The sequence below is a fragment of the Galeopterus variegatus genome, unplaced genomic scaffold, assembly GCF_000696425.1.
Source record: "Galeopterus variegatus unplaced genomic scaffold, G_variegatus-3.0.2 Scaffold236, whole genome shotgun sequence".
Lineage (NCBI taxonomy): Eukaryota > Metazoa > Chordata > Mammalia > Dermoptera > Cynocephalidae > Galeopterus > Galeopterus variegatus.
In genome coordinates, this window is record NW_007726347.1 from 711,582 (window position 1) to 739,047 (window position 27,466).

At 55.1% G+C, this 27,466-nt stretch overlaps 1 protein-coding gene across 4 annotated transcripts in view; it reads left to right on the forward strand.

Annotated features, from left to right (window-relative positions):
- Positions 1–61: 61 nt before the first annotated feature.
- Positions 62–27,466, forward strand: part of SEZ6 (seizure related 6 homolog (mouse)) — a 45,176-nt gene continuing 17,771 nt past the window's right edge. For all 4 annotated transcript variants that reach the window (XM_008566354.1, XM_008566355.1, XM_008566356.1 and 1 more), the window contains exons 1-3: positions 62–334; positions 21,636–22,304; positions 22,785–22,918. In XM_008566354.1, coding sequence (XP_008564576.1) covers positions 280–334; positions 21,636–22,304; positions 22,785–22,918 — 858 coding nt within the window. In that variant the 5' untranslated portion in view covers positions 62–279. The remainder of the gene's footprint in view (positions 335–21,635; positions 22,305–22,784; positions 22,919–27,466) is intronic.

A 27,466-nucleotide genomic window follows, 5' to 3' on the forward strand; every position in this document is an offset into this window, starting at 1 on the left:
ATTCTGTCAGGCGCTGGCGGCGGCGGCGACCCCGCTCCCTCTCCCCCCCCGGACCCCGCTCCGCCCCCCGCGCCCCCCCCCCCCCCAGCCCCGCGCGGCGATCCCCGGCGCCGACGCCATGCGCTGGCCGTGGTGCTGATTCTGTCAGGCGCTGGCGCCGGCGGCGACCCCGCTCCCTCTCCCCCGCCGGACCCAGCTCTGCCCCCTGCGCCCACGTCCCGCCGAGTCCCCCTCCCTTTCGTCGCGGCCCCGGCCCAGGGTCTGGCCGCCACCAGCACCATGCGCCCGGTAGCCCTGCTGCTCCTGCCCTCGCTGCTGGCTCTCCCGGCTCACGGTAAGGGACCCCCGAGTCCGGCGGCAGGACGGGGGCGAGGAAGGGGTTCAAGGGGGTGGAAAGGGAGGACCGTCCCGGCGCTCAGTTCCTCGCGTCTGGCTGCCCAACCCAAGTACCGCGCCCCGCCGGCTGCGCTGCCCCCGGCGCCGGCTGAGCCAGGCGGGGCGCGGGCTCCGCGGGCGGGAAGCTGCCGCGGCTCCCGCCATTCGCGCCCGGCCGAGACCTCGCCTTTAATCATCTCCCCGGATCTAATGGGATTTCTCTGCTGCAATTCACCATACCACCCCCTCCCCGCACACACGCGCTCATCCGGGCGCTACCTCGCCACACTCCAGGCGTCTAGGGGCTCTGGAGCGCGTGCGGGGAGGCGCGGGGCGGTGAGTCGGGACCGTCCGGCTGGCGGCGGCCCACGGTCCCGCCTGCCCTGCCGCCCGCCAAACTTCGCTCGACTTTGCCGCCGGTTCCGGGGCCTCTCGCGTCCTCACTGCAGAGGGACGGGGCCGGATGGCTGCTGGATCCGGGATTGGGACGTCGCTCACCTCCTTCTGCCTTGGCGCTGCCGCGCCAGTCGGAACCCAGGGTACAATTCTGGGGAGAAACTCGGGGGGGCCCAGGGCCCCCATCCGGCTCCTCGTTCTGCTCTAGGCTGCAGCAGTCCAGGTCCCGGGACAGAGACTCTGTCCTCCCCGAAGTCCTTTCTTTGAGCGCACACCGCACACGCCCGGAGCTCTGCCTCGCCCCCGGCCTGCTGTCCCTGACAGGCCCGCGTCCACCCCAGGGCGGCAGAATCGTGGAGGACCAGTCCCCCATCCTGCGGGCCCCAGCCTCCTGCTCGGAGTCCAGTCCCCAACTTCATCGGTCTCGGGTGGAGGGAAGCTTGACCACGGAGTGAGCAGCAAGGGAATGATGGGCAGAGGATGGAGGTTCTGTGTCCCGGAAAAGAAAGGTTTCTGAGTCCCATCTGGACCTGCTCTCCCGGCTCAAACAAGCTCTCATCAAAGATATGTACGCGCAGGTCCTTCTGCTGCAGCTGGTTGGCTGGTGGGGTCGCTGGAGCCGCGCTTGGAGTTGGGACCCGCCGTCCCTCACCATATGATTCGTAGCGCCTTGATGTGGAGGGGGAGAAGGTGGGAGTTTCTAACCCCTGCGATCGATCTTTCTGGGTCACGCCGGAGGTCAGGGCCCGGCGGCTGGGGCCGGGCTGTGATCCTGGACGGCGGTTTTCTTCATTCCGCTGCCCTAAGGATGCGCAAGCCCCTCTCTGAGCTTCTACCTCCAGTTGCATGCAGCCTTACCCCGCCACCTGGCTGCCCACGCTGGGTCCTTCGGCGGCCGTGGGGAACTTGGAACTGTGTTTTCACAGTGGGAGGAGGGCAGAGAGTCCTGCAAGCCCCACCCTGGGGGCAGAGAGTGGGGAGGAGAAGCCCACATCCCGGCCCAGCTGTCCTAGATGTCCCTCGGAGTTCGGGACCTGTCTCGGGGTCTGGCCACGTTGTCGCGCTGGACAGCTCTCCTGGGGGCAAAGAGCCCATGTATGTCCCTTGGCGTGTAGTCTGAGGCCTTGTGTGTGGGTGTGTGGGACGGAGTGTGTGTGCAATTGGGGCCCTGTGTATCTGGAGTAGCGGGTCCCAGTGTCTGTGCTTCAGGAGGTCTGAACATTGGGTGAAGGCACAGCAGTGAGCCGGTATGTGGATTGTGTGAGGCCACTAGTGTGCGGGTGCAGCCTCTGCCAGAGAGCTCCCTGCAGGGCTGGAGAGACTGCGGGTCTCCTGGAGGAAGGCTGATGTGGCTGAGCGTCCAAAGAGCCTCGCTGGGGACATGGGTGTGTGTTCGGACGAATCTGCCCAGTCTGTGGCTTCGAATCTGTGTGTCCCGGGCCAATGTCTCTTCCTGACCCACCAGGATTTCCACTTCCCGTGAGGCCACTTGCCCAAGGGGTATGTGGGGGAGGGGTTCTACTGTTGGGGAAAACCTTTATTTTCACTCCCCAAAGACAGGAGGAAGCAGCCCCGCAGTGCCAAGCCTGATGGGTCAGAGGGCCTGCACCTTGGACCTGGGCAGGCGGGAGGCCTGTCCCTCCTCTGTGGGGGCTGCAAAGACCCTGTCATTGGGGTATTGAGTTGTCTCACTGGGAGGCAGTGCATCTCGGGTTTCCTGGGGGCTTCAGCCGCATGAAGGCAAACCTCAAGTTGCAAAGGCCTCAAGCTGTGAGCCTTTGAGGCCAGGGTGGTTTGTCCCTCCACCTCATGGCCTCGCCACAGGGCCCTCGGAGCTTCGCTCACACGCAGGCCGCCGGATGCAGGCTGTAAGATGCAGCTGGGCGCGGCCCAGAAGCTGCGGGAAGCCTGGGAGGTGGAGGCCGTGGAGGTAAGACTAGATTGGGCTGGGCCTGACCCAACATGACAGGCTTAGTCCCCTATTTCCTCCCGCAGCATCCAAGGCGCGATTGGCTTCACACATGAGAAGCTCAGTGGGCCACCGGGCGTCCTCCCAACCCGCGGGCGGTGCCCGGGCGGTCATACCACAGGGGAGGGAGAAAGCATGTGGGAGGGGCAGCATGTGCCTGGGCCTGCTGTGTCGGTTTAATGATTTTTAATGAGCAATTACCTTTAGTCATTCCCCTAATTTCTGAATATCAATAAAGTTAATTAAACTCTGCGTGTGTGAATGTGGCCTGGGGAGATTGTAAAGGTGGAAGTAGCTGAGACTGGGGTGGGTTGGGTCTCCAGGGGTGGAGACTGCCTCTTTGGCTGTGTGACCTTGGACCCACTACTGCACTTCTCTGAGCTCTGCTTGAGAGTGTGGTGGGAAGAGAGCAGGGGACAGAAAGTCTGGGTTGCTCACCCTGCCAGTAATTGGGGGATGGAAGAGGAAGGAGAGGAGGGAAAGAAGGACTTGGCTTCCTGGCACCCCGGTGCCACAAGGGTTAAGAAACCAGGGCTGCCTTAACCTAAAATGGTAATTGCTGCTTCCTGCAGACTTGATGGTAGGTGCTGGATTCTGACAGCACATTCCTGGGTCTGGGGGCTGTTGCCAAAGCTGACACCAGGCCCTGCTCTCTGTCCCCCAGGCAATCACTTCAGGTTCAGGAAGTGGTGCTGGGGACAAGACCCACTCAGATGGATTCCACTCAGAGCTCCAGAGGCTGACATGGTGATTGCGGGCAGGAGGAGGCTCCCCTGGGCTTCTGAGGAGACTGGAGGACCCAGAGACTGCCTCGGACAGGAGGGGAAGTCTGAGCTGGCTTTTTGCCCTTCACGGGCCTAAGCTTATCAAGCTTGGCAGGCCCTGGCGGCTATCCCGGCCTCAGCAGGATGGCAGCTTAAAATGCCTTGGGTTCACCATGGGGCGCTAATGGGGAGCCAGGAGACACAGGGGCCAGGCTTAATTAGAAACTGGGCTTAATTAGAGACTGAGCTTCCGTGCCTACCCTTCCACCGTGGCTGCCTGAATGTGGGGGGCATATCTGGAAAACCTACTTCCTCAGCCTCTCGCTCTGCCCGGTCCCAAGCCCTCTAGCCTCCTCCCACCCTTCTTGTCCCTACCTCTTTTAGTCCCATCAGGCCCATCTGCCAAGCTAGGCTCATTTCTGAGATTCTGCACCCCCACCTGGGCAGGGATATCAGGGCTTGGTATTTCACCCCGCCCCACGGCTACACCCCCACCCCCAACACACACACACACACACACACACACACACACACACCTCAAACAAAAAAGAGGGTGCGGAAAAGGGCCTATAGGCAGGGGTTAGTGAAGGAACCTCAACCTACTTGGTTGAGAATGCGGGCTCCCATCTGCCCTCTCTGGACCTCCACTTTCTGGAGCTTTCTATATAAGATTGTGCTAAGCTCATATTACTGAGCCTGGAAGCACATGTGAGCTTCAAAGGGCTGGTTAAGTCATGCAGATTTCTGGGCCCCCAGATCACTGGCCTGCTCTCAGGGAGGGGGAGCCAGTTTCTATAAGTAAGAAGCTCCCAGGAGAGACAATACTGCCAGCCCTGGTCTGCAGCTGAGGTGGGAAGCAGGTATTAGGCGGTCTCCAAGGCCAATGCCAACAGGAAGCAGCAATTTCAGGAAGCAGACTCAACCAACCAGGCTGAAGGAGTTTCACCTTCAGTTCCCCAAACTAGCCGTATTCTTAACAGCTTCTGAGCTCTTGCTGTTCCTTCTGCCTGAACTTCTCCCCTCTTGGGCCAACCTGTCTCCTCTAACTCATGCTACAAGTATTGGCTTAGCAGGCACTTCATGCAATTCTTTAGCACATATTCACGGAGCATCTATGATATGGTTTCTCAGGGGAAGCCTCACCTGTCCTCCAGCCTGGGTCAGGGGACTCTTTGTGCTCCTGCCATCACTTGGTTTCTCTCAAGGTACCCACCTTGTTGGGCCACAAGTGCCTGTTTGCTTGATGCTTCTCCACAGTAGCAAGACAACTCAGAAAAGAGGACACTACATCTGTTTTGCTCACCCCCTAAATCGTGGAGCAGCTCCAGTATTCCTATTCGGGAGAAGTCTAAGGTCAGCTGCCTGGTTAGAATGGAGATGTGGGCCCATGGCAGCTGGGACTGCATCTTGAAGTTGAGCTTGTGTAGCAAGCACACTATTTTTACATAGATTGTATGTTAGGATTTTTTCCCTTTCCTAACAGTTGGCCAATTATCCCAACTGTAAATTATAGCCTTTACTTAGTTTTTTTCCCTCTACAAATTAAGCTGTCATGCCATCAGCCTGAGGTGGCTTGGGGGTTGGGTTCTAATGGCCATTCTGAGCAGGCTAAAGCCTCTTGCCAGTCACCCCTTAGGGCCAACACTGCTTATGTACCCAGTGGCACAGAGCCTACCACATTTTGGACATTAAATACATGTTGAATAAATTAATGAGAGTTGCACAGGTAGATATTAGCAGAGGTAAGCACAGAGCTCAGCCTTCCTGATCCCCTCCCACAGCACCCACCCTAAACACCTACCCACCACCCCTGCTGGTTGAGAAGGATGCCTTGCAGAAACTTAAAGACTGAAGTAAGGGCGGGACAACCCATATCAAATGGCTCCATAGCCCCCTCATCCATCTCAGCTTCAGTCACCCTTACATAGCTTGGAGGGACCAACATGAAACTTTGGGAGCAGCTCTGAGCCTTCATAGTCTTGAATAGAGAACTGGGGGCCTCCTAAGAATCATCCAGGACCACAACAATTCAGGTCCATGAACCTTTCACAGCTCCTAAAGAGCAGGCCCTGGCGTACATCCATCCACCATTCATTCAGTCATTCATTCAATCACAAACACGTATTGAGGTGTGAGTCCTGGCCCAGAGGACCCCAGGGGCCCAGCCTTCACTGGTAAAGCCTTTCACATGCCTTTTCTATTTAACACTCACAATAAGAGATTATTAGTTACACCCAATTTACAGATGGGAAAACTGAGTTTTGGAGAGATTAAGTCACTTACCGTGGGCTGCACAGCCAATAAGTAATAAGGCTACTCCAAAGTGCCTGCCCATTTTGCAAAACTTGGCTTCAGCCAGCCCTGTCCACTCCCCCAGCCTACGACAGAGCTTCAGTGCAAACAGATGGGAATACAGGAGAGTGTCACTATCCAAATAGTAATAATAGCAGCAACAATAATAGCAAATATTTATTAGGTACTATGCACCAAGAACTCTACCAAGTGCTTTATATACATTAGCTCATTTAGTTCTCATTATCATCTCTATGAGACAGAAGCTATTTTCTGCCTTTTATAGACCAAGTTCAGGCCCCTGTTGCCAGCCATACCCAAGACATAAAAAGCGCCTAACTTTCTTCTAGCACATTTCTAGTGGTGACAGTTGCTATTCTTCTGATGTCTACTCTCAGTTCTTACTGCTACCGTTCAGGGACATTTTCTCTTGCTCAGTCCTTAGTGGCAAAGGAATAAAACATCTTTTCCAACACTTGGAGGCCAGAAAAGAACACATAACTGGGAGTCAAGTGAACTGTGCTCCCCAAAGTCTTGACCCAGATGTCAGTGACCTTGGGTGACTCTTACTCTCCTGCTCTTTGGGGGCCTTGGTGAATGAGAAAACCAGTCACAGTCCTGTCTTGGCACCTGGGGCTGCCCGCGCCCCCGCCCCCAGCCTCCACTGAGTCCCAGCCCCCAGGTGGGAAGGCCCAAGCATTCCTTCCACCTGCCTACCTGCCGCCCAGCCGCCAGCCTTGGGAGGGGAGGATCGATGTTGCAGCCACAGGCAGAGTGTTGTTGGCCATTGATTGTTGAGATTTCTCGGCAGGCTCCGGAGCAAACAAACCTGCCACTTCTCCAACAACAATCCAGGTCTCTGGCTGCAGAGTCTGCAGCCTTGCTGGCAGACTGTCTGGCAGGAAGAGAGGAGTTGGGGTGGGATGTCCTGGCTGGGCCCAGCAGGAACAAGGGACAATAATTCAACACCTTTTAACTCTGCCAGATGAGCAGGGACTGAATGGGCATGGGAAGGAAGGCAATGAGGAGTTGCAGTGAGGATGCTAGAATAAATCCTAGACCCTGTGCATGCCTTGTTTGGTCCACCCTCTGCAGTTTTGTTCAGCCAGTTTTCCATACCCGGAATGCCATCCTGAGTCCTTCTGCTTATTTCATGTCTCGCATACCCGCTTTATCTGATCACTCAGCCCAGATGGCTGGGTCTTCCAAACACCAAATACCACCCATCTAGAACAGCCCGTCCATCCTTTATCCACCCATCCTTTATCCACCCATCCATTCTTCATTTGACAATCCTCTATTCAGCACCTACCAGGTGCTTTGATAGGCAGGAACACAACATAATCCCTGCCCTTAAGGAACTCAGTTTGAAGGGGAGCTGCCTTCTTCTTTTTCCTTTTTCTTTTTTTTTTTTTTTTTTTTGTGGCTGGCTGGTATAGGGATCTAAACCCTTGATTTTGGTGTTATCAGCACCATGCTCTCCCAAGTGAGCTAACCAGCCAGACAGGGATCTGCCTTCTTAATTAGCTCAGCTGTGACTAGCTCTTCAGCTAGACCAACGACCCTCTGATTTTAATTGAACGAGATAATAGGTGAGATACCAAACAGCACCTACATGATCCAACTACCCTGGTCTTCAGAAGGACAGAAGACTCCTGGCCAGAGACTGTTCTGGGCCTCAGTTTCTCCTTTGTAGCAAGAGGATTCATCTTTTGGGTCTGTGAGGGCCCAGCAAGCCTCTGGAGTCACTAGGCCAGGCCATGATGGGTACCCTCCACCACAATTCTTTCTGTCTCTGTTGGGTCTGGGTATTGCCCTAACACCAACAAGGAAGAGCAGGTGCAAGGCCCCTCCTGCCACCAAACTGCATGTGTTATGGAATCCATGCAGTGGGTTCCTCCCACTCCATGCCCCCGAGTCCCCAGGGGCCCAGACAGAATCTTGACTCCCTGGCATAAACCTCAGCACCTCCCTCAGTCCCCTACCCCTCTCCTTCCCACAGGCTCCTCTCTCCACCCTTAAGCCCCTCCCTCCAACTGGACATCAGGCTGGGAGGACAGAACTTGGGCGGAGGGACCCATGAAAAGTGCCTGAACCACTGAGTGCCCCCCCACAGGTGCTCATTTGCATGCTGTCTTACCCCTCTCTGCTCTCTGGCTCCTCGTTAAAGGCACAGAAGCAGACCCTGCCCCTCCCCACTCCCAGCCCCCACATCTTCCCCCTCCCTCTCTCCCCGCTCAGCAGCTGAGCACCAGCTCCTTTGTCCCCCAAGCAGCCACCTGCTGAGTGTCTGGCCTGGATCCCACCAGCCAGCAGGTGCCTAGGGAGTCCCAGAGCCTGGGAGGGGGGTATGGGGCAGTGAGGGGATCCACATTGGGCCTCAGGGAGGATGGGGCGGTCCCAAAAGAAGAATGTGATCCAAAAAGCACTGGTCAAGGGACCAGGACTCCAGCGTTTAAAAGCTGTACTGGCTCTTGCTGGCCGGGTGGCTCTGGGAAAGTGTGTTACCTCTCTGTGTCTCAGTTTCCTTGGGAATTCATGGCACCTGTCCGTCCCACCTCTTTCATGAAATAGCATCAGGATCAAAGGAGATGAAAGGGGGTGGTGACTAGGGCCTTCAGGGGAAGGTCCTCCAATAGCCAGAGCTGTCCAGCCCCAGGAGGGGCTAGATCAAAGGCCCGAGGAGCCCAAACTGGACTGTTGAGGCAAGGGTGTGGGGTGAGCACCAGCTGGTCCAGGTCTGACCAGGAAGGTGAGACTAGCAATGCAGAGGGACAAAGGCTGGGTTCAAGGTGCTTCTAAGGGCCTTCACCCTGGCTCACTGCTCCAATGGACATCATCTTAGATATCATTTACATCCAGCAAGGAGATGGAAGGGTGATTTGAAACATCTGGTCCAGCAGCTGACAGGCCCCCTCCTGTCATGGAGCCCTATTTTCTGGCTGGTTAGAGGAAAAGGGGGAGATGGAGTCACCTTTTGAGGATGGAAGAGGGCCTGGCATCTCCAGGCAAAGGCATGAAGGTAGGACCAAACAAAGCATGCACAAGAGTGACCGTTCGTGCATTTACTTTCCCCAAGCCCTTGTCCTCCCTCCCCCAGTGCTCACTTGGTTCTTGCCTGCCTCCTGGCAGAGCCTTAGTCCTGTCCTACAGCGTCCAGACACTGCTCTCTCATCCCCCTCTCTGCCTGCAAGCCCAGGCTAGGAAGAGGCCTGTTGCTCAGGTCAGGGTGGTGCTCCTTAGGCCCCAGCCACTGGTTGGTGCCCTAAGTCTGGTCCCTGCTGCACCTGTATCCCTGATGCTGCCTCTGGTGCCCCTGGTCCTTCCTTATCCTCAAGCAGAGGAGACTGAAGGAAGCCGGAGAGGAGGGCTTAGCCCTTTCAACTCAAGATTTCCATACACCCAGCTCAGTGAGGTCCTTGGAGGTCAAAGCAAGGTTGGGGCAAGGGAGAGGCCTGAGGGGTTAGGGGCTGCACAGCTGGGTCCATCTGATGATCCAGGGGTTCTGGGGGAGAAGAAGCCCCAGATGTGCAGGTAGCCATGTCTATGTGCATCTCTGCCTGGCTTGGCCACCCATCCCTGGGTGTTTGTGTCCATATGTACCTGCACATCTGGGCCCTCTGTCATTGCATCTTGGGGCTGTGGCCTGGGTGTAGACACAGCAGGCACTAGCTCAGGCTGGTCTCTCTCCTTCTCTGCAGCCCACTTCACTCTCTTCCTCGCCAATCTTGGGCTCCACTGACCCCTCAAGGAGACTCGTAGCTGAAGCTGCTGCTGCTATTTTTAGCAGAACTGCACCCCTCCTCTCCCCCATTCAGGCTCACTGGGGAAGTGGAGGGACAGGCCAATCCTGGGGAGCCTCACAGTCTGGGGTGCTGGGCAGGCGAGAACCCTTCCCCTCAGTCCCACAAGGCCACAGAGGCGAGGGGAGCCTGGGCTAGTCCACAAGTGCAGGATCCACACCTGGGGCAGGTTAAGCTCCATTCCTACCTGCGTGGGGCTGGGAGGACATCTCAGGTTGCCCTCTTCTGCCAACCCTGCCAAGTCCCTAAGGGCAGAACTCAGGCCTCCAAGTGGCTCCTCCCCTGGCCATTTGGAAGTAAGGCTGGAGCCCATGGGTCTGCCCCATAGAAGCTGGGGGAGGCAGAGAAGGGCTCAAAGTGTCAGAAGTGGAGAGGATGAGGCACACCTGGATAAGGTTACCACCCAGGGACCTCTGGTACTGCCCTTGTACTTCCCAGAGGGTTTTCAGGCCCCTGCTGCAGCCCAACTCTGCCAAAAGGCCACCCTTAGAAACTGGCACCAGCTGGGAAGGAGTAGGATAGAGCAGTTCAAGGGGCCCAAACTGAGGGACCAAGGAGGGAGACAGCCCTAGAAGTATGCCTCCCTTCTGGGCTCAGGCTGTCTTTGCTTTCAGAGGTCTTTTGTTCCTGTATCTACCCTTCTGTCTGTCTCTGGAGCTCAGCAGGGCAGGGATGACCTGGCCTCTGCCTCCCAGGCCCAGCTAAACTACCTCCCACAGTCACCATCAGCTCTCTGGCCATTTCTTTATATGTGGGATGGGGAGGATTAATCAGATAGTGTAGGTGAACGGGTGGCACAAAGCCTGGCACACAGCAGGAGCTCAGAGAGTTTAGAACTCTCTTCACACCTCTATCCCCCACCTGTGCCCCCACATACATGCACACACATGCACACAAACATGCTCATGTGCCCACATCATACACATATGCATATTCACACATGCGTGTGCACACTCACATGCACATGCACACACGCACGTGAGTACACACACAGCCTGGCCTTCCAGATGCTCTGCAGATCCTGGCCAGCAGATGGAAGTGAGGGGTGGGCTCCAGTGCATGTGGAAGGAAAGCAGCAAGCCAGCAGAGCACAGTCCTCCCACCCTGCCCAGCTCCCTCCACCTCTACCCCTGCTCACCAGGAGGCTCCATCAGCCCCAGGGGTTGGGCACCCATGATAGAGGGGCCACCCATGACTCTGTCCCACCTACCCAAAGACTCTCTAAAAGGTCAGGAACCAAGGTCTGCGTGAAAAAGCAGACAGGCCCAGAGAGGGCAGGACAAGCCCAAGGACACACAGCCTGTCATTGGCAGCACTACATCCATGCTGGAGCCAAAGCTCTGACAAGGCCTTGCCAGGCTTCTCAGCTTCCACAGCTAAGAACAGACACCTTAGCGACCTCCAGGGGAAGAAGTGGTCAGAGCCCACCTCAGCATTAAGGACCAGGGCAGCCTGGAGGTCTGGATTCAGGGACCCTAAATCCCCAACCAAGCTCCCCTAGTCCATCTGCTCCTAGATACAGCAAACAAAAGCAGCCACAGGGCAAAGGTCACAAGGTCAGAGAGGTGACTTTGGCCCTGCTTCACAGAACAAGCCTCATATCTGACCCAAAGGCCATGGAACCTTGGGGCTATCAGGCTGCTGACTCAGCTTAGAGGTGGACACAGGTGCTGGGAACGTCCTCAATGGTGTTGCTTTTGAGCCTCAAGGTGGGGGCTGGGAGGGGACAGCAGCCCAGAGATGCTGGTCTAGGGTCCAGAAAGGTACCTGCTCTCAGGCCATAGCACGTTATGGCCCTGTCTTGCTGGGCTCTGTGGCTAGGAGGGACTGTCCTTGGCAGGTGGCTGGACCTGGGCAGGGGGGCAGAGGATGGAGGGGATGGCTATTCCTCCACCTCTACCATGGAGCTGGGCTGGACTGGCCTTGGTGCTGGCTCCAGGGAGAATGCAGTTCCTGCCACCGCAGCCTTCCTTGTCCCAGCTGACATTTCCAAGGTTTTCCATTCAGAGAAATATGGTTTCTGCTGGTGCTGGTGGAAGCGACTGGCTCTGAAGGAGGACTGTGACATGAGCACCCAGCTCAGGGCCATGTCCCTCTGCACACTTGCTCCACACCTCCACCTTGGGACCAGCAGGTAGCTCCTCATTCCTCTGCCTCCTGCCTAGCACAGCAGGCAGGAGAAGGGCCCTGCCGGTAGCAGATGGATGGAAGGAGCTGATGGATGGAAGGAGCTGATGGATGGAAATCCCTCCAGGGAGGGAAGGAAGCCCAGCACCCACCTCCATTCCTACCTAGACCCCTGCCCTGGCCACACTACTGGGAGTTGGCATAATCACAGGGAGGTACAGCAGATTGATTAGATATCTGTCAGGTGAGGGGGGTGGAACCAAGGGGGCCCCTGCTGCTCCACCCACTCCCAGCCTGCTCCAGGGACTAGCTCAACTCTACTTCCCCTATCTCCAAGGCCAGCCCCTTTCTCTCCTGTAACTCCTACTCCAGAACCCCAGCTCCCGTGCCATCTGCCCAGCCCCAGGAACTGTGGGCAGGCAGGGCTAGGATCCTCAGGTCCCCAGGTCCAGCAAGCAGACAGGAAGGGGTAACCCACAGCCGCAGGGGAAGGTGTACAGAGCAGCATGTGACGCTGTAGCAGAGGCCTCATTAATCACCTCTCCAGCCCCTAGCTCTGCAGTGGCGAGACCATATTAGATTTTAAATTGGAAAGCGGTGAACGTGGCAGTTAGCTGGGAGCTCCCTCTACCCTGGGTCTCTGGTCACAACCTCATGGGAGGGAAGGGACAGTGAGGGGAAGAGGGCTGGCCTAGCCTCATGCGAGGCCAGTGTCCCCACTTCCCACACCTACCCAGAGCCTGAGGGGCTGTTCAAGACAGATCGTCCTGGGAAGAGTCAGGTTAGGACCCAGGAAGCAGGCAGAGTGAAAACGAGGGGCACAGCAAACACCTTGGGGAGAAGTGCGTTCCCTCTGGGCACTAGGACCTTTCTGGGCTTGAGGACTGTGTGAAGCCAGGTTTCAAGCTGTGACATCCATGGGCAAGGACAAATGGTAATGACTTGTGGCCCACACATGTGTTTGGACCTGCATACACACATGCACCCCCACACATACCCGGGCTCACATATACACACATATGCCCACATACACATGCACACACACGCTCCCACAAAGCAGCAACCAGTGCAGGGGAACTTTTGATCCCAGGCTGTGGACTAGACAGACCCACTTCAAGCCCTTTGTTTGGCTGGCCAGTTGGCTCAGTTGGTTAGAGCACCACCTTATAGCAGCAAGGTCCTGGTCAAGGATACGGGCCAGCCACACACACACACAAAAAAACCCTCTATATGAACTAGGTAGATTCACTTTGCCTCTCAGCCTCAGTTTCTTCATACATACAGTGTAAAATACTGATTCCAAGCACAAACGGCTGCCACTCTGGGTGGAAGTTAGCTCCTTTGGAAGGAAGTACATGCTTTGCTCATAGGGGGTACTCAATAAATGTGAGTGCCCTCCCCTGGTCCCAAAGCCAGGCAACTGCTCTGGGACTGCCTGAGGCAATGGCGAAGCCAGGTCCCATGCCCTCTGTGCTGCCAATTGGGCAGTGAGGCAGGGGCAAGTCAATAGAGGACAGCAAGTGTTCCCATGGACATTCACACATCCTGGCCTTATCCTAGGCCAAATCATAGGAGGGCAAATACATGAGGCCAAGTGTTACTGGCTTCCCTTCACCCATAAAGTCCTCCTAAACTGGCTCTGCCTGAGCTTCCAAAATTGCCTATCAAACACCCAACTCTCGTAACACCAGTGCCAAGCTAAGGTTGGGAAGCAAGCAACGTCATCGGTGAGTGGCACTAATCCTGAGGACTGAGTAGCTGATAGTCCCCATTCGCCTGAGGCCTTTATGAAAAACCTGAAGAAGTCCCAGGGCTCCTTGTCATCTCCCCCTGCCCAACCCCAGTCCCCAGTTTCTCTAGACCCAAAAGGAGGGGAGCAGACACCCCATCTTAACTCTTTTCCAGGACCCCCACCCTAGGTCTTCTCTCCTGAGAGGTGGTGAGTGCTGTAGGGGTTGAGAAATCAGGTTATGGAGCTGCACTTTCCATAGGTAACTGCTAACCACATGTGGCAATTTAAATGTAAACTCACTGACATGAAATAAAATTTTAAATTCAGTTCCTAATTCTCACTAGCCACATTTTGAGTGCTCAATAACCACAGTGGGTACTGGCTGCCAAATTGGACACGAAGATATAAAACATTCCATCAGCACAAGAAGTTCTATTGGACATGCTGCTCTATGGCTAGGCAGCCCAGTTTGGAATAGGACGCATCCAAACTGGTAAACTTGGGAACTGCACTTCCCCTGGGTTCCAGTTTCCTCATCTGTAAAATGGGACAATAAAAATTCATATCTCATAGAGTTATTGTGGGGATTAAATGAGTTAATTCTGGTAAAGCACTTAGAATGTTGCCAGGCATGTGGTAAATGCTCAGAAAACAGTAGCATTCAATATTTTCATTCACAGAGCCCTTCACGGTTCACTGGATCCTGCCATGTGAGGACTAACTGGCAGAGTCCTTACATACTTTCTCCATTTCACTGATGGGGATATGGAGGCTTGGGTTGGAGAAGTGACTTATGCAAAGGGACCTGGCCTGTTAGAGGCAGGACCAGGATGGGGTGGCCCAACTCTTGGCTGCTGTCTACTACATCCACCCATGCTCCATCTGGCAAGAAGACCCCAACCTGGAGATGCTGAAGCCCAGGGTTACCCACCACTCCCACTCAGGATGGTGAGGGAGGTAGCTAGCCCTGGCAGCCCAGGAGGTAGTGAACTGTGTCCCTAAAGGTATGCCCACAGATGGCAGACAGCCCCAGAAGCATTGGAGCATTCACTCTTCAGAGCAGTTGGGCCAGATGCCTTCCAAGCTCCAGTATCCTGAGTCCCAGCCCTGCCCCAAGTTTCTGTGTGACTTGGGAAAACCCTATGGACTCAGTTTCTTCCTGGGTAGATGAGAGAGGGATGAGATGCTCACAAAGGCTACATAAGCTCAGACTCTAGGAACCAGACACTTCTTCGCCTGGAGCCTGGCCAAAAGGAGGTGCCCCCGTTCATATTTGCAGTCCACATTTGACTGGACTGCCAGGGGTTGAGCAGGAAAGAGAGGGTGGTGAGACACTGTGATGGGGATGGTCAGTGGTGGGGAAGACAGGGTAGTCTGGGGCTGGGGGAACCCACAAGCTTGTACCAGCAGTCACTCCCCAACACTTGCCAGTTGGGGCTGTGCTGGGCACTGCCAAGGGCTGGCTGCCCATCTTCTCCCTGCAGGACCTGCCCCTGCCTTCCCCTTCCCATCCCTACTGGCCAAGGGCCAGGCACTTTAGGGAGCAGGGTGCCTTCTCAGTGTGCAGACAGGCAGAATCCAGGCTTAGAAACTGTGTGCCCTGAGCCCACCCATCAAGGTGCCTAACAGCAGGGGTCAATATTCATGCTAGAGAAATAGGAAGAGAGATGCCTAATGCTGGATCCTTGCCCACAGACACAAGCCATACATGGGCTGAAGGCCCACCAGGAAGTGCCCCCAGGAGGTTAAGAGGAGGGCCAGTCAGGGATGGCTCCCCAGAGGGGGTAGGAGCTGAATCTTGAAGGATGGGGAGGCATTGAAAAGACAGTAGTAGAGAAGGCATGGCAAGAGAATGGAATCATGTGAGCAAATGGGGCAAAAAGGGGGAAGGCGCCTGTTCTGGCAATAAGGTCCCTTTGAGTGTACTCAATGTCCACCTCAGCAATGGCCCCTCCAGAACACCACCGGGACTTCCTCCTCCACCACTGCAAGCTGCAGGGCTCCCAGCACAAGTGCCCTAGGATAGCAACGTCCAGGCTAGTGGGGAGATAGGAGGTCCCCACAGACAGAGCTGAGCTGTGGAGCTGCTCAGATTTGGGTACTAGTCCCAAGCACTACCACTTATTAGCTATGTGACCTTGGACAATTTACTTAACCATTCTGGGCCCCAGTGTCTTCATCTCTTGGAGTAAAGATCCAAACCTCCCTGGAGTAAGGGGAGGATGAGAAATTACACGTGATGGTGCTGAATACATGGTCAGCACACAGTGAGCACTGAATGTAAGTGAATGGCATTTGTTACCAGCCCCAGCCGCCAGCATCTAGACCACAGGAACCAAAATGTGTCTGTCAAAATCCTGGCTCTGCCATAACTTCTGGGAGACCTTGGAGAAGCCACACCCCAGCTCTGGGCCTCAGTTTCCTCATCAGTCATATGGGGGTTATATCACCTTCCGTATTCAATACAAACCTACCTCAGGTGCCAGACACTAGGGGTAATTATTTCAGTAGCACATGGAATCAGAAGCCTCTAGAATTGGGCTTCAGGACTAGGGAGCCCTCTAGCTGGGGCCCCTCAGTAAAGGGGGCAGGGCTGGGCCCAGTGGAACCGTCATTGTGGAGATCAGACTCTGGCTCTGGGGGGCCCAGGCACTCTCACTCCCAGGGCCCCCCTTTCTCTCCCTTGGGCTCTGGGATAACAGGGGTCTGCAGAAGCCAGGCCCTCACTAATCCTGTATTAAAACTTGAAAGGGGCCAGGGAACCTCCAGAATAAACTCATTAACTTTTATGGGATAATAAATGGATCCCATTAAATTCTCATTCTCCCTGTGCTGGGCCAGCTTAACCTCCGGAACCCAGAGGAGTGGGCTCCCTGCACACTGTTTCCCCCAGGCTCCCCATGTACCCACATGCTGTCATTCCCCAAAACTGAAAGTTGTTGCTGCCCCACGGTGGGGATCAGGCCCCAACTCATCCCAGAACTTTGGGGCCCCTCCCTCTATTGGTCCCTGTGCCTGCCTCTCTAAAGGGCCAGAAGATTGAGTGCTGGAGGCTGAATGCCTGGCACCTCTTCAGGGGTTGCCAGAGTGACAGGCAGCCCCACCCACCCTTGCAGGGGATTGGGTGGGGCTGGCAGATGGGAGGATGTCTGTCAGTAGCTGAGCCCTCGTCAAACCCAGTGTGTCTTCACACTACAGGTGAGGAAGGAGAGGCTCGAGGAAGCAGCCTCCTGCCTAGGTCACACTAGTGAGGCATAGATTTGGGATTGGAACCTGAGGCTTCTGGCTGTCCAGTACAGAAAGATCTGCAGAAACAATAGCACTGAGGGGGCAAGCCAGCTAGCCCTAAGGTGGCACTATTGTCTGGTACAGCAGTTTCCGCAGGCAGGGGCACTGCATAATGACTCCAGTTCTACTACCCACCAGGGTTGTGATTCTGGGCTGGCTCCTGGGCCTCGCTGAGCCTCACAGCTTCCCCATCTATAAGACAGGGACCATGACACCTACCTAGGTAGATGCTAGAAGAGGCCCTAGTCCTTATGGCTTCCTCTAAACAGAGGCTGGACCCCACCCCCCCTCCCCATTTCCAACCCCCTCATCCCCCTCAAGCCAGATCTGGTAGGGGTGGGGCACATGGGTCCTCATCTCTACCCTCACTTAGCTGGACCCTGGGGAGGAGGGGGCGGGTAGGTGGCCCTCCCTGGGAGGCCCAATCTGGGGCTGGGAGGAGGGAGACCTCCAATCCCAAGAGGGGCCACAGGGGGGCTGTGCGGGCTGGGAGGCGGGAGCGGGAGAGAATCCACCGGGGAGGCATCCTGAATGGCTCATTAGTGCCGATGAAAGCCTTTTTTCATTTCGTCTAAATACTTTAAACAGGGCTCCCTCCGATGTCTATTTGCATAGCTTAAGCGCTAATGCGGGGGGAGGGCCCAGGCAGCAGCGGGCCACGCCGGGGCTGGGGGCTGTGGGGGAGCTCCCGGGCCTCCTTCCCTGAGGGAATTGCGGTGGGGGAGGGGAGGGGTGTTTCCCAGATCCAGTGCACTTGGAGGATGCAGCCCCCAGCCCTGCAGGAGGGGAGAAAGGAGCAGCCGGGCAGTGCATCCCTGTGTTCTGGCACCAGGTGGACCAGGCAGGTGGGGATTATGAAGGATTATCTTGCTGTGGGCCACTGCTATGTCCCCCACAGCCATGCCAGGCCTTGAAGGTGGCTGCTCTTTGCATGGATGTGCAGTATTATCCTTGTTTTATGGATGAGGACTCTGACATGCTCAGGGTCACACACACTACTACGTAACAGGGAACATGGTCCCCCAGAGAGTAGAGGCCTCACCTAGCGGGATCAGCCCCTCTCTATGCTAGAGGCCCTCTTCAGTGTTGCCCTGACAGGGGGCTGCCCAACCTCTGAGTGTGGCCTCTCCCTCTGCCACGACACTATTATTTAGAGCATTCAGATTCTCACAAAACCCCTCCAAAGTGTCTGTTTTAACAGCTTAGGAGGAAACAGCTCTGACAGGTGGCTTGTCCAGGCTCACATGATTTTGAAGTGGCTGAGCTGACACTTGAACTCAGGTTTGTGTGACTCTTTGCCCTGGCCCTGCAGAGCAATGTTGTTGGGTCTCTGGTTTGGGTCCCAGGTTCAGATATGCTTCGGGCATGGGGTAAGGGTCTCCTTGAGTCCCAGCCAAAAGACTTCTGAGGACCTGGCTCGGCTCAGGCTCAACCCAAGGCCCAGATGCCAGAAGCTCTGGCCCCAGCCACTTCTAACCTGCATGAGACCTTGGATGAGTCCATTCGGGAGGAATTTGGGCCTTAGTTTCTCAACTGGCTAGAGTGTTCTCTGCTGGGTAGCTATAGTCTCTTCCTCTCAAGAGGCAGGCTGGTGTCTGAGAAGACTTAGGGCTTTGAAGCCAGATTAACATAGGTTTAAATCCCAGCTCCACCACTGTGAGACTTTGGGCAAGTCCTCACCTCACTTCGATAGGCTTCAGGTTCTTTGTAAATAGGAGTAAGATTCGCATCTCACAGAGTTGCAGTGTTAATTAAATAACACACGGTCCAGGAAGGGCCTGACACAGTAGGTGCCTGATGAGACTGGGCATCTAGGCCCCTGACACCTCCTTCTGCTGTCTCCTATATCACACTCTCCCCCTTTGTCAGTCCCTGCACCCCTGTACTGTCAGTCCAGGCAGAGAGAAGCTTCTGACCTCCTGGCCACAACCCTGGGAACCTAAGGGGCAAATTACAGGGCCTCAGCCCTCCAAAAGTTAACCAGGGTAACTGGAGATGCCCTCTTCCCAGAAATGGCTTGTCTCCCAAGGATTATTTTACCCTCTCTGACAATGGGTAGCACCCACCAGGACCAAGTGGCAGCTGATTTTGGAATCAATTTGCTCATTTGATATGTTATCTCGATCCCATTTAACCAAATGCTCAGTCCCTCCCGATAACACAATCACTGCAATCGACAGTGACAGGAGGTACCCATTAGCTCCACTCCATTGCCCAGCAGCACCCACCTGGCAGCTGGCAGGAAGAGCTGTGCTCACTCTGGTCACTTCCTGAGTCAGAGGATCTCTGGGCACTCCCTCTCTCAATGAAGAGTCCCAAAGATACCTACCTTGGAAGCCATAGGCCACATCTCTTGTTGGGCAGTCCTGGAAGGGGACACAGGAACAGTGAACAGCTCCAGGGAGCTCCAGTCTTATGTGATGAGAAAGGATCATCTTCCTTGTGCCATGCCAAGATCAGCCTCAGCTCACCTGGCAAAGACTGTGTGACATCTGGGGGGTGGGCAAAGAGAGTAGCCCTGTCTTGGCATGTCATAGGCACTGCCTAGACCCTCCATCACTGATTCAGATGAAAGACACAGGGCACTGGTGGACCATCTGCTCTGGGGAGTATGGGCTAGCCAAGCATCTAGTTTGGACACTGTGTTGTCAGTGCCTCGCATGGAATGCCAGGGCACAGACGGGCTGCTTTAGTAGGCATCTCAGGAGACAGTGGTTGGTCCTTGTTTCTCAGGGCTTTAGGGTGCCCAGGCCCCTCTGACCCAAAAGAATGGGGAGCCCTCCAACTTGTGCCCTCCTCCCCCACCCCAGTTTCCTCCCTCCTCCCATTTGTCTGACACATCAGAGCTGTTATGGTCTCCTGAACAGAATGTAGGCCATCTGCCACTTCCTCGCGCCTGCCAATCGATGAGGTGGGTGTGAGCCTGTGGAATGACAGCCCCACCACCAGACGTGCAGAGGAACCGACCTTCTCCTTGCAAACTCTGTTATCTCGCCCTGACTGTGTTTCCCTTCAAATCCTCATGTAGCCATTTTGAGAGCTGTAAGGATCAGGAATATCCTCCCAGCCTTCTCAGAGCTAGAAAAATTCTATATGAGCTAAGTCTGGTGCCAGCATCCATTGACCTTTTCTTTTTTTTTTTTTGCCTTTTGTCTTTTTCCGTGTCTGGCAACGGATCGCAACCCTCAGTGTTGCCCCCGTACCAGACCGGGGACTGGCAACGGGATCGCAACCCTCGGTGCTGCCCCCGCGCCTCGCTCAGCCAGTGAGCGGGAACCGGTCTGTATGTGGGATCCGAACCCTCAGAGCGGGAGCGCCGCCGCACTTCCCAAGCGGTGCACTTATCCAGTGCGCCACCGGGCCAGCCCATCCATTGACCTTTTCTTGGCAGCTAAGGATCTTGGGATCCTAGCAGGCCACAAGCAGAATATGCATCATTTCTTCAGCAATGTGTTTGAATAAGTCAATATAATCAATAGCAGAGCAATCTGTACCTCAGACCAGAGACAGCAAATCAGTTTTATCTTCCATAGTTTATCTGATTGGTAGTGGCTGCATGAACAACTGTGTTGGGCAAGATTCTTAATTCCCCTGTGGCATCAGCAAGAAATAACCAAAATTGATTAGCAATGTCTGCCATGGGTTGTGGGGGAGAGGGATTGCAGGCCAGATGTCCATTCTATCCCTGTTTTAGACCCTGGCCTAGATGGACTCTGACTAGTGTCACAGAAAGATAAAAAGAATTCAGGGATACATATCAAATGGGGAAGGGAAATATCATCTCAGTCAATCTTAAAAAAGGAAACCCCATGTTACAAGTGAGAAAACTAAGGTCCAGAGAGTTTAGGTTATTTGCCAGAGGTCACACAGCCCTAGAGTGATGGATCTGGGATTTGAAATCACACCTGCCTAGCTCTGGAGCTTGGCTCTTCCCATTCTACTCACATTACTGCTCTAGAAGGACCATAAAAATAGGAAAGGGAATGAAAAAAATGATCTTCTGAGAAGTGAGAGAAATGGGACCTCATGGGACCCTAATAAAGAAGTCATGCTACTCCTTCCCTATTGGGTCAAAGGGGAAAAAAAGTCATGCACCCATGAGGAAATCTAAAATAAAATCCCAGGGGTCAGCCCGTGGCTCACTCGGTAGAGTGCGGTGCTGATAACACCAGGGCCACGGGTTTGGATCCCATATAGGGATGGCCGGTTGGCTCACTGGGTGAGCATGGTGCTGACAACACCAAGCCAAGGGTTGTGATCCCCATACCAGTCATCTTTATATAGGAAAAAAATAAAATAATAAAATAAAATAAAATCCAAAATATGTGAAGCATTTCCTGAGACTAATGACCAGCAGGTTCACTGAGAACAAGAAATGAACCTTCATGCCCCGTAACCTCAGACAGAAAAGTCTACGTGGTGGGGGACAGTATACTTGCTAAGGTTCTCATCTCAGCCCTTCAACTGGTCATGTGGCTTTTAGCAAGTCATTTCCTTTCTCTGGCTTATTTCCTCATTAGTAAAATAAGGCCTTTGAGCTACATTAGGAATGGCAAATATTTGTTATATCAGTCTGAGATATCAGGCATGGCTGCCTGGAGTGCTGTGTCGAGAAGGATTCTGAAGCTGAATCTGAAAACAGCAGGAAATAGTGCAATGATCAATTAGCAATGTCTGGTGCTGGATGAGAAAGGATCCTCATATGCCATCCTTGTGATGTCATCTCACTTCCAGCTCCAAAATTCTACAGCTCTGTGCTTCTCAACAGTGAGCACACTCCCCAAGGCGCTCTGTCACAAGAGAGATGGACCTCCTATGCCTGGGCTGGGCGTGATGCTGCTCACTGTGGCACAAGGGGAAGAGACTCTGATCCTCCATTATTATTTCAGGACTCTCCTCAGAGGCCCCAACCATGGGGGAAGGGCAAGCCCCAGGCATGGAGGAGACGGATGGGGAGCTGACAGCGGCCCCCACACCTGAGCAGCCAGAACGAGGTGTCCACTTCGTCACAACAGCCCCCACGCTGAAACTGCTAAACCATCACCCACTGCTCGAGGACTTCCTACAAGAGGGGCTGGAGATGGGGGAGAAGGAACTGAGGCCAGCACTGCCCTTCCAGCCTGACCCACCTACACCCTTCACCCCAAGTCCCCTTCCCCGCCTGGTCAACCAAGACAGCCGCCCTGTCTTTACCAGCCCCACTCCGGCCATGGCTGCAGCACCCACTCAGCCCCAGTCCAGGGAGGGACCCTGGAGCCTGGAGTCAGAACCCCCTGTGCTTCGTATTGCAGCTCCCCTACCTCCAGGACCCAGCATGGCAGTGCCCACCCTAGGCCCAGGGGACAGGCCCAGTACTACACCCCCCAGCAGAGCATGGACTCCAACCCAAGAAGGTCCTGGAGACATGGGCAGGCCATGGGCTCCAGAGGTCATGTCCCAGACCACAGGGCTCGGAATCGAGGGGACCATTGCCACCTCCACAGCTTCAGGGGATGACGAGGAGACTACCACCACCACCACCATCATCACCACCACTATCACCACAGTCCAGCCACCAGGTCAGCTACCTGCTGGTTTGCAGAGCCACAGACGGGGATGGGGGAAGCTGTGGGGCCCCTAAATGCTTCTGTCTCTGACACTGTGCCAGCCTGCCCTGCCTTTTGGCACCAGGTGCCAGCCTGCAGAGGGCATATGAATTGGAATGATAGACTCAAGTTCAAATCCTGATTCTTCCAACTATACATGACCCTAGGAGTTTTATTTAACCTCTCTGAGCCTCATCTATAAAATAACATTAAGAAAACCTTTATCATTGGCCATTGTGAGAACTCAGATAAGACTGCACATAGCAGGTACTCAATAAAAGGTAGTTGCCTTCTTTCAACAGGGGAATAGATGTCCCAAGAGATGGGCTTCACTGCACACACACACACACACACACACACACACACACACACACACACACACACAGAGTCCAGCCTTTGTTGGACCCACTTCACCAAAACTGGCTTAGCCATGTGTTTCCTCCTGCCTCCCAGGCTCTTGTAGCTGGAATTTCTCAGGCCCAGAGGGCTCTCTGGACTCCCCCACAGCCTCCAGCTTACCCCCTGATGTCGGCCTGGATTGTTTCTACTACATCTCCGTCTACCCTGGCTATGGTGTGGAAATCAAGGTGAGTGACCTGGATCCAGCAAGGGCAAAGCTGGGGCTAGCGCATTATCTTTCCCCAGAAAGGCACCTGCTATGAGGCGAGGGGAGGATTCTTAGGGGCCTCAGTTGGAGGATTGGGAGATGGGCTGAAACATGGTTGGATTATGTCCTATGCACCAGGGAGTGGAGAGGACTACTGCTCTCATTCAGCAATGCCCTTGGCCAAGAGGGGCTATGGGAGGGGCAGGTGCACCCACCCTCTTCCCCCAGGGGTTTGATCAGGGGCTCAGGAGAGCCTGAGGAGGGGGTTCTAGCCTTGGATGGACAGGAGACTGGATGAGTGTGAACTCTGCATCTGAATCTATGTGGCTGAGCAGAGAGAACACAGGGCTGCCTGGTTGGGCCTAAGAGAGCCATGAAAGCTCATTTATTCACTAATTCATTCCTTCGACAAATACTCCCTGAGCAATCCTCTGGGCCAGGCCCTGTGCTGGCTCCTGGGATGCAGAGGTGGGGAAAACAGATATGACTGCATCATCAGAGAGGTGACCAGATGGTGGGTACAGCCCCAGCCTTCTGCCCCCAGCCTCCCTGGGCCATTTCATCCCTCCCTTGGGATTAAGACTCTCTTAATCCCAAAGTCTGAGCCTGAAGATCCTCACAGATGTCCCTGAACCTCCACAAACCCAAATCTTCCTTTTGTCCCCCCAAATCTACTTGCCACCCTACACTTGTCCAGGTTGGAAACCTGGAGCAGGGACACCACAGTACAATGTGGATGGCATCCCTGGAGCTGTGCAATGTGGAGTCACGTTGGCCCTTCCCTCTCCCTCTTCTCCCCGTCCCATCAACTCATCCCCAAGTTCTGTAACCACGACACTCCCCTAAACTCTCAAATCTGCCTGCTTCTCTCCCTCCAGCCCCACAACCATCATGTGGCCCCTCCCCCATCAGCCCTCCCCTGGTTGATGCAATGGCCACCTCACTGGTCGTCCCACCACGTTTGCTCCCTACTATCCTCCCCCACATACACTGCAGCCATTTTCCTCCAGTGAGATACTTCCTGGCCCTCACGCTTTCCCAGGGTCTCTGAACCAAGGCCAGTCCCTTCAAGTCTCTAGCCACTTCTTCCCTTTGCACTGTGCAGCTTGCAGCTAACTGATGGGCCGAGCCTTCTTTCCTCACAAGTCCCAACTGCACATACTGGTCCCTCCTCCTGGAAAAGATGTCCCGCTACTCGCTCCCTTTGGACTCAAACCTTGGTATCACTTTCTTTGGGAATTCTCTCCTGATCCCCAAAGCCTGGGGCATCTCCCATCTTAGCTCTTATCACTTTGCCTTCTATCAGTCTGTTTATAGCTGTCCATCTCCCCAGCTAGACTGTGAGCTTTTTTTTTTTTTTTTAAAGATGAGCGGTAAGGGGATCTTAACCCTTGACGTGGTGTTATCAGCACCACACTCTCCCGAGTAAGCCACGGACCAGCCCAGACTATGAGCTTCTTGAAGGTTGCCTTGTAATATGAGGCCCAGAATGGGTACTCCCTGGACTGATTGAATGAAAGGAGTGGAGGGAGGAAGGATTGAAGTGACATTTGACCTAGATCTTGGAGACTCACTGGGGTTGGGGGGAGGGGCATTCAGCTCAGCTGAGGGAATCAGGCAGGGGACGGAGGAGCCATAGGGAAGGCGGCAGAGGAGGAGTGTGTGGAACAGGGTAGTGCTGCCCTCCCGGCCTGCTGCCCACCCATCCCAACTCCCACAAACCCCTGAATATGGGCCTGGAGCCAGCTACACCTGAGCTGGGGCAGTGCCTCTAGCCCACCCCTCTGGGGTATCAAGTTCAGATCTCTGAGCCAGGTGCTGTGGGGGAGAGGCCCTCTTTTATCCATGCTGGGCGCCCCCACTTCTTTCTGCAACTGGTTGCTTTACTCAGCCAAGCCCTCTGCCCCCTCACTCTAGGCTGACTGGGAGGGTAATTAGGAACAGCCACTGCCCACCCCCACAAGCCATTAGCACTCAGCGCTGCTTAATTAAGGTAATTAATGTAAAATCATCACCTAATGAGAGGTGGCACCGGCTGTGGCTCACCGGGTGGAAGGCACCAGCTGCAGGTGTGGGGAAGGGGGTGGGAGGGGGCAGATGCCAGGCTGGGTGCCCCCCTGCAGGCCTGGGCTGGCCCCATCTGCCCCCCAAGACTACCACCCCCACTGAAGCCCATGGGGCCAAGCTGGGCCCAGTTCCGCTACCCACCACAATGGGGCAAGATGATGGCACTGCCTGCTCCTGCCCTGGCCTAGGCACAAGCCCCATCCTGGATGCCCACTCCCTCACAAAAGCCCTGTGTCTGCTCTCTGGTGCTGCCACATTTTTTTCATCATAATGCAAAAGCCGTTACCAGGCAACCTTGAGACGAAGACCTGCCACAGCCCTGAATTGCTGTCAGGAAACGTGGCAGATACTGGCCCCACCCTCTACCTTGGCACCATGGGGGCAGAGTCCTTGGGGACCCTGTCAGCCCTAATGGCATGAGATATAGTCTGAGGCCATAAGGTGGTGGGGGAACAGGGTGGCAAGAGCTGGACCAGCTCCCGATTTGGGGGAGGAGCAAAAGACAGAATCAACCAGGATTGAAGAAGGATTTAAGGTTCTTCTCCTTCCAGGGCCACTTTCTGCAACTTCCACAACTACCCAAGACCACTGGCCAACCATGCAGGCCACTTGGGACCTAAAGAACTACTGACACTGCAGACCAGTACCCACTGGATAGTTAGAAAAACTTAGTCCAAGGCAAGGAGAAGGAATTGCCTAAGGTTACTCAGTTAATCATTAACTAATGGTTTTTGATGAAGGGATTTGTTGGCAAACCTAAGTACAATGAGCCAGACTCTGGGCTGGGCACTGGGCACCCAGACCTTCACGGTTATTGAGGGGGACAGAAATCATAAACGATGACCATAGAATGCTCAGTGCAGGCGGGGATGGGGATGGGGATGGGAAGCACATGGGCTGTGGGTATTCCTGAATGGGCACTCCCAACCAAGCGTGTGGGGTCAAGGAAGGCTTCCTGGAATTCATGACACCTGCTCTGAGGCCTGTAGGATGAGCAGCCAGGCCTGGGAAGCAACAGGTGTGGCAGGCCTGGCTCTTGAAACCTGCCCTGGCTGTTTTAGAAAGGTCTTTTTGTTGCATAGGAGTAGGGGATGAAGGTAAGGGCTTCTGAATTATAATCCTGCCCAGGCTGGCAGTTGAGCTGGGCCATGCTGGGTACTGGGGGTGGGGTGGAAGGCCTAGAATGCTGCCCACAGCTCCTCAGTCTTGCAGAGAGGGGACTGCCTGTGGCTTCTTCCCATCATGGATAAACCCCTGCCTTCCCCTCCCTGAATTCACCTGGATCACTCAGGGTAGGTAGGTGGGATGGAGTTTGGGCAAAGGGGATGGGAGGAGCCACGGAGGAGAAGGTTGTTTTAAGGACCCACAAATCACACCCCTGAGTGGTCAGTCAGACACCATGCTGAGCCCGTCATGTGAGTACAGCCCTTGCCTAACATCTGGGGCCCTGGGCAAGACCCTCTCAATTCCCTCCTTTCAAGGAGCAGCCTCAGAGGTACCAGAATCACTAAAAGCCTAGTTCTCCATGTTGTGGACCACAGCCCCTCATAACCTGTTTCATCTCCTGCCTCCACCTCCCTGCATGGTGCTACAGCTTTGGTGCCCTCTGAGGCTGAGGGTCTGAGCCACTCTCAGGGAGGAGGCCAGGTAAAGCCCTCCATAATCAGAGAAGCCTTGCCTGCTTCAGCCAGCGGTCAGGCGCTGGGATAGCTTTCTTGAGAGGCCCCTTCAGGATGGGTGGGCATATGCCCCATAACCCATGTGGGTCCCATGCCCACCCCAGGCAGCCAGTCTCCCCCTGAGGGTTCCAGGCCTTTCTGGCCCCAGTGCCTGCCTCTTACTGCACTTGGCATTCCAAGGGCCTTCCTGCTGCCAGCCTCCTTCTTGGCTCAGCTGCTCTCTGTACCATCTGGAGCCTGGGCACAGCTGCCCATAGTCTCTGCCCTTGTGCCCGAGGTGGCCCCATTGGCACACATCTCTCCTATGCTAGGCCAGCTGTCAGTTTGATAGCCAGAACACCCTGCCCTTCTAAGCCACATCAGGCCCACGCCTGAAGTGGACACGGGGGGCGGGGGGGGTAGGGTGGGATTTCTGAGCAACTTCCTATTTCCTGGCCCCGGGAAGGCCCATCTGGGGGGAGTGACAGGGGTGCAGGCAAGTCTGCCCCATGAATTTAGGCCCTTCTCCCCATCCCTAAAATAGACCTTACCCCATAAGGTTTTATGGACGAGTGCCAGTTCAGAGGGCACAGGAACTGTCATGTAGGACTGGGACTTGCAGCCCACATCTCAGTGACTGACCTAAGCCCTGGCTTTCTCTGGGTCTCAGTTTCCCTCTCTGTAAAAGGAGATTGAACCAGATGATGCACAAGGCCCATCCCCTCTCCTCTTGAGTGTGGCTCCTTCTCTGGGTTCAGGAAGCTTTGTCATAGGCCGAACTGAGCAGTGGAACCTCAGGCCCT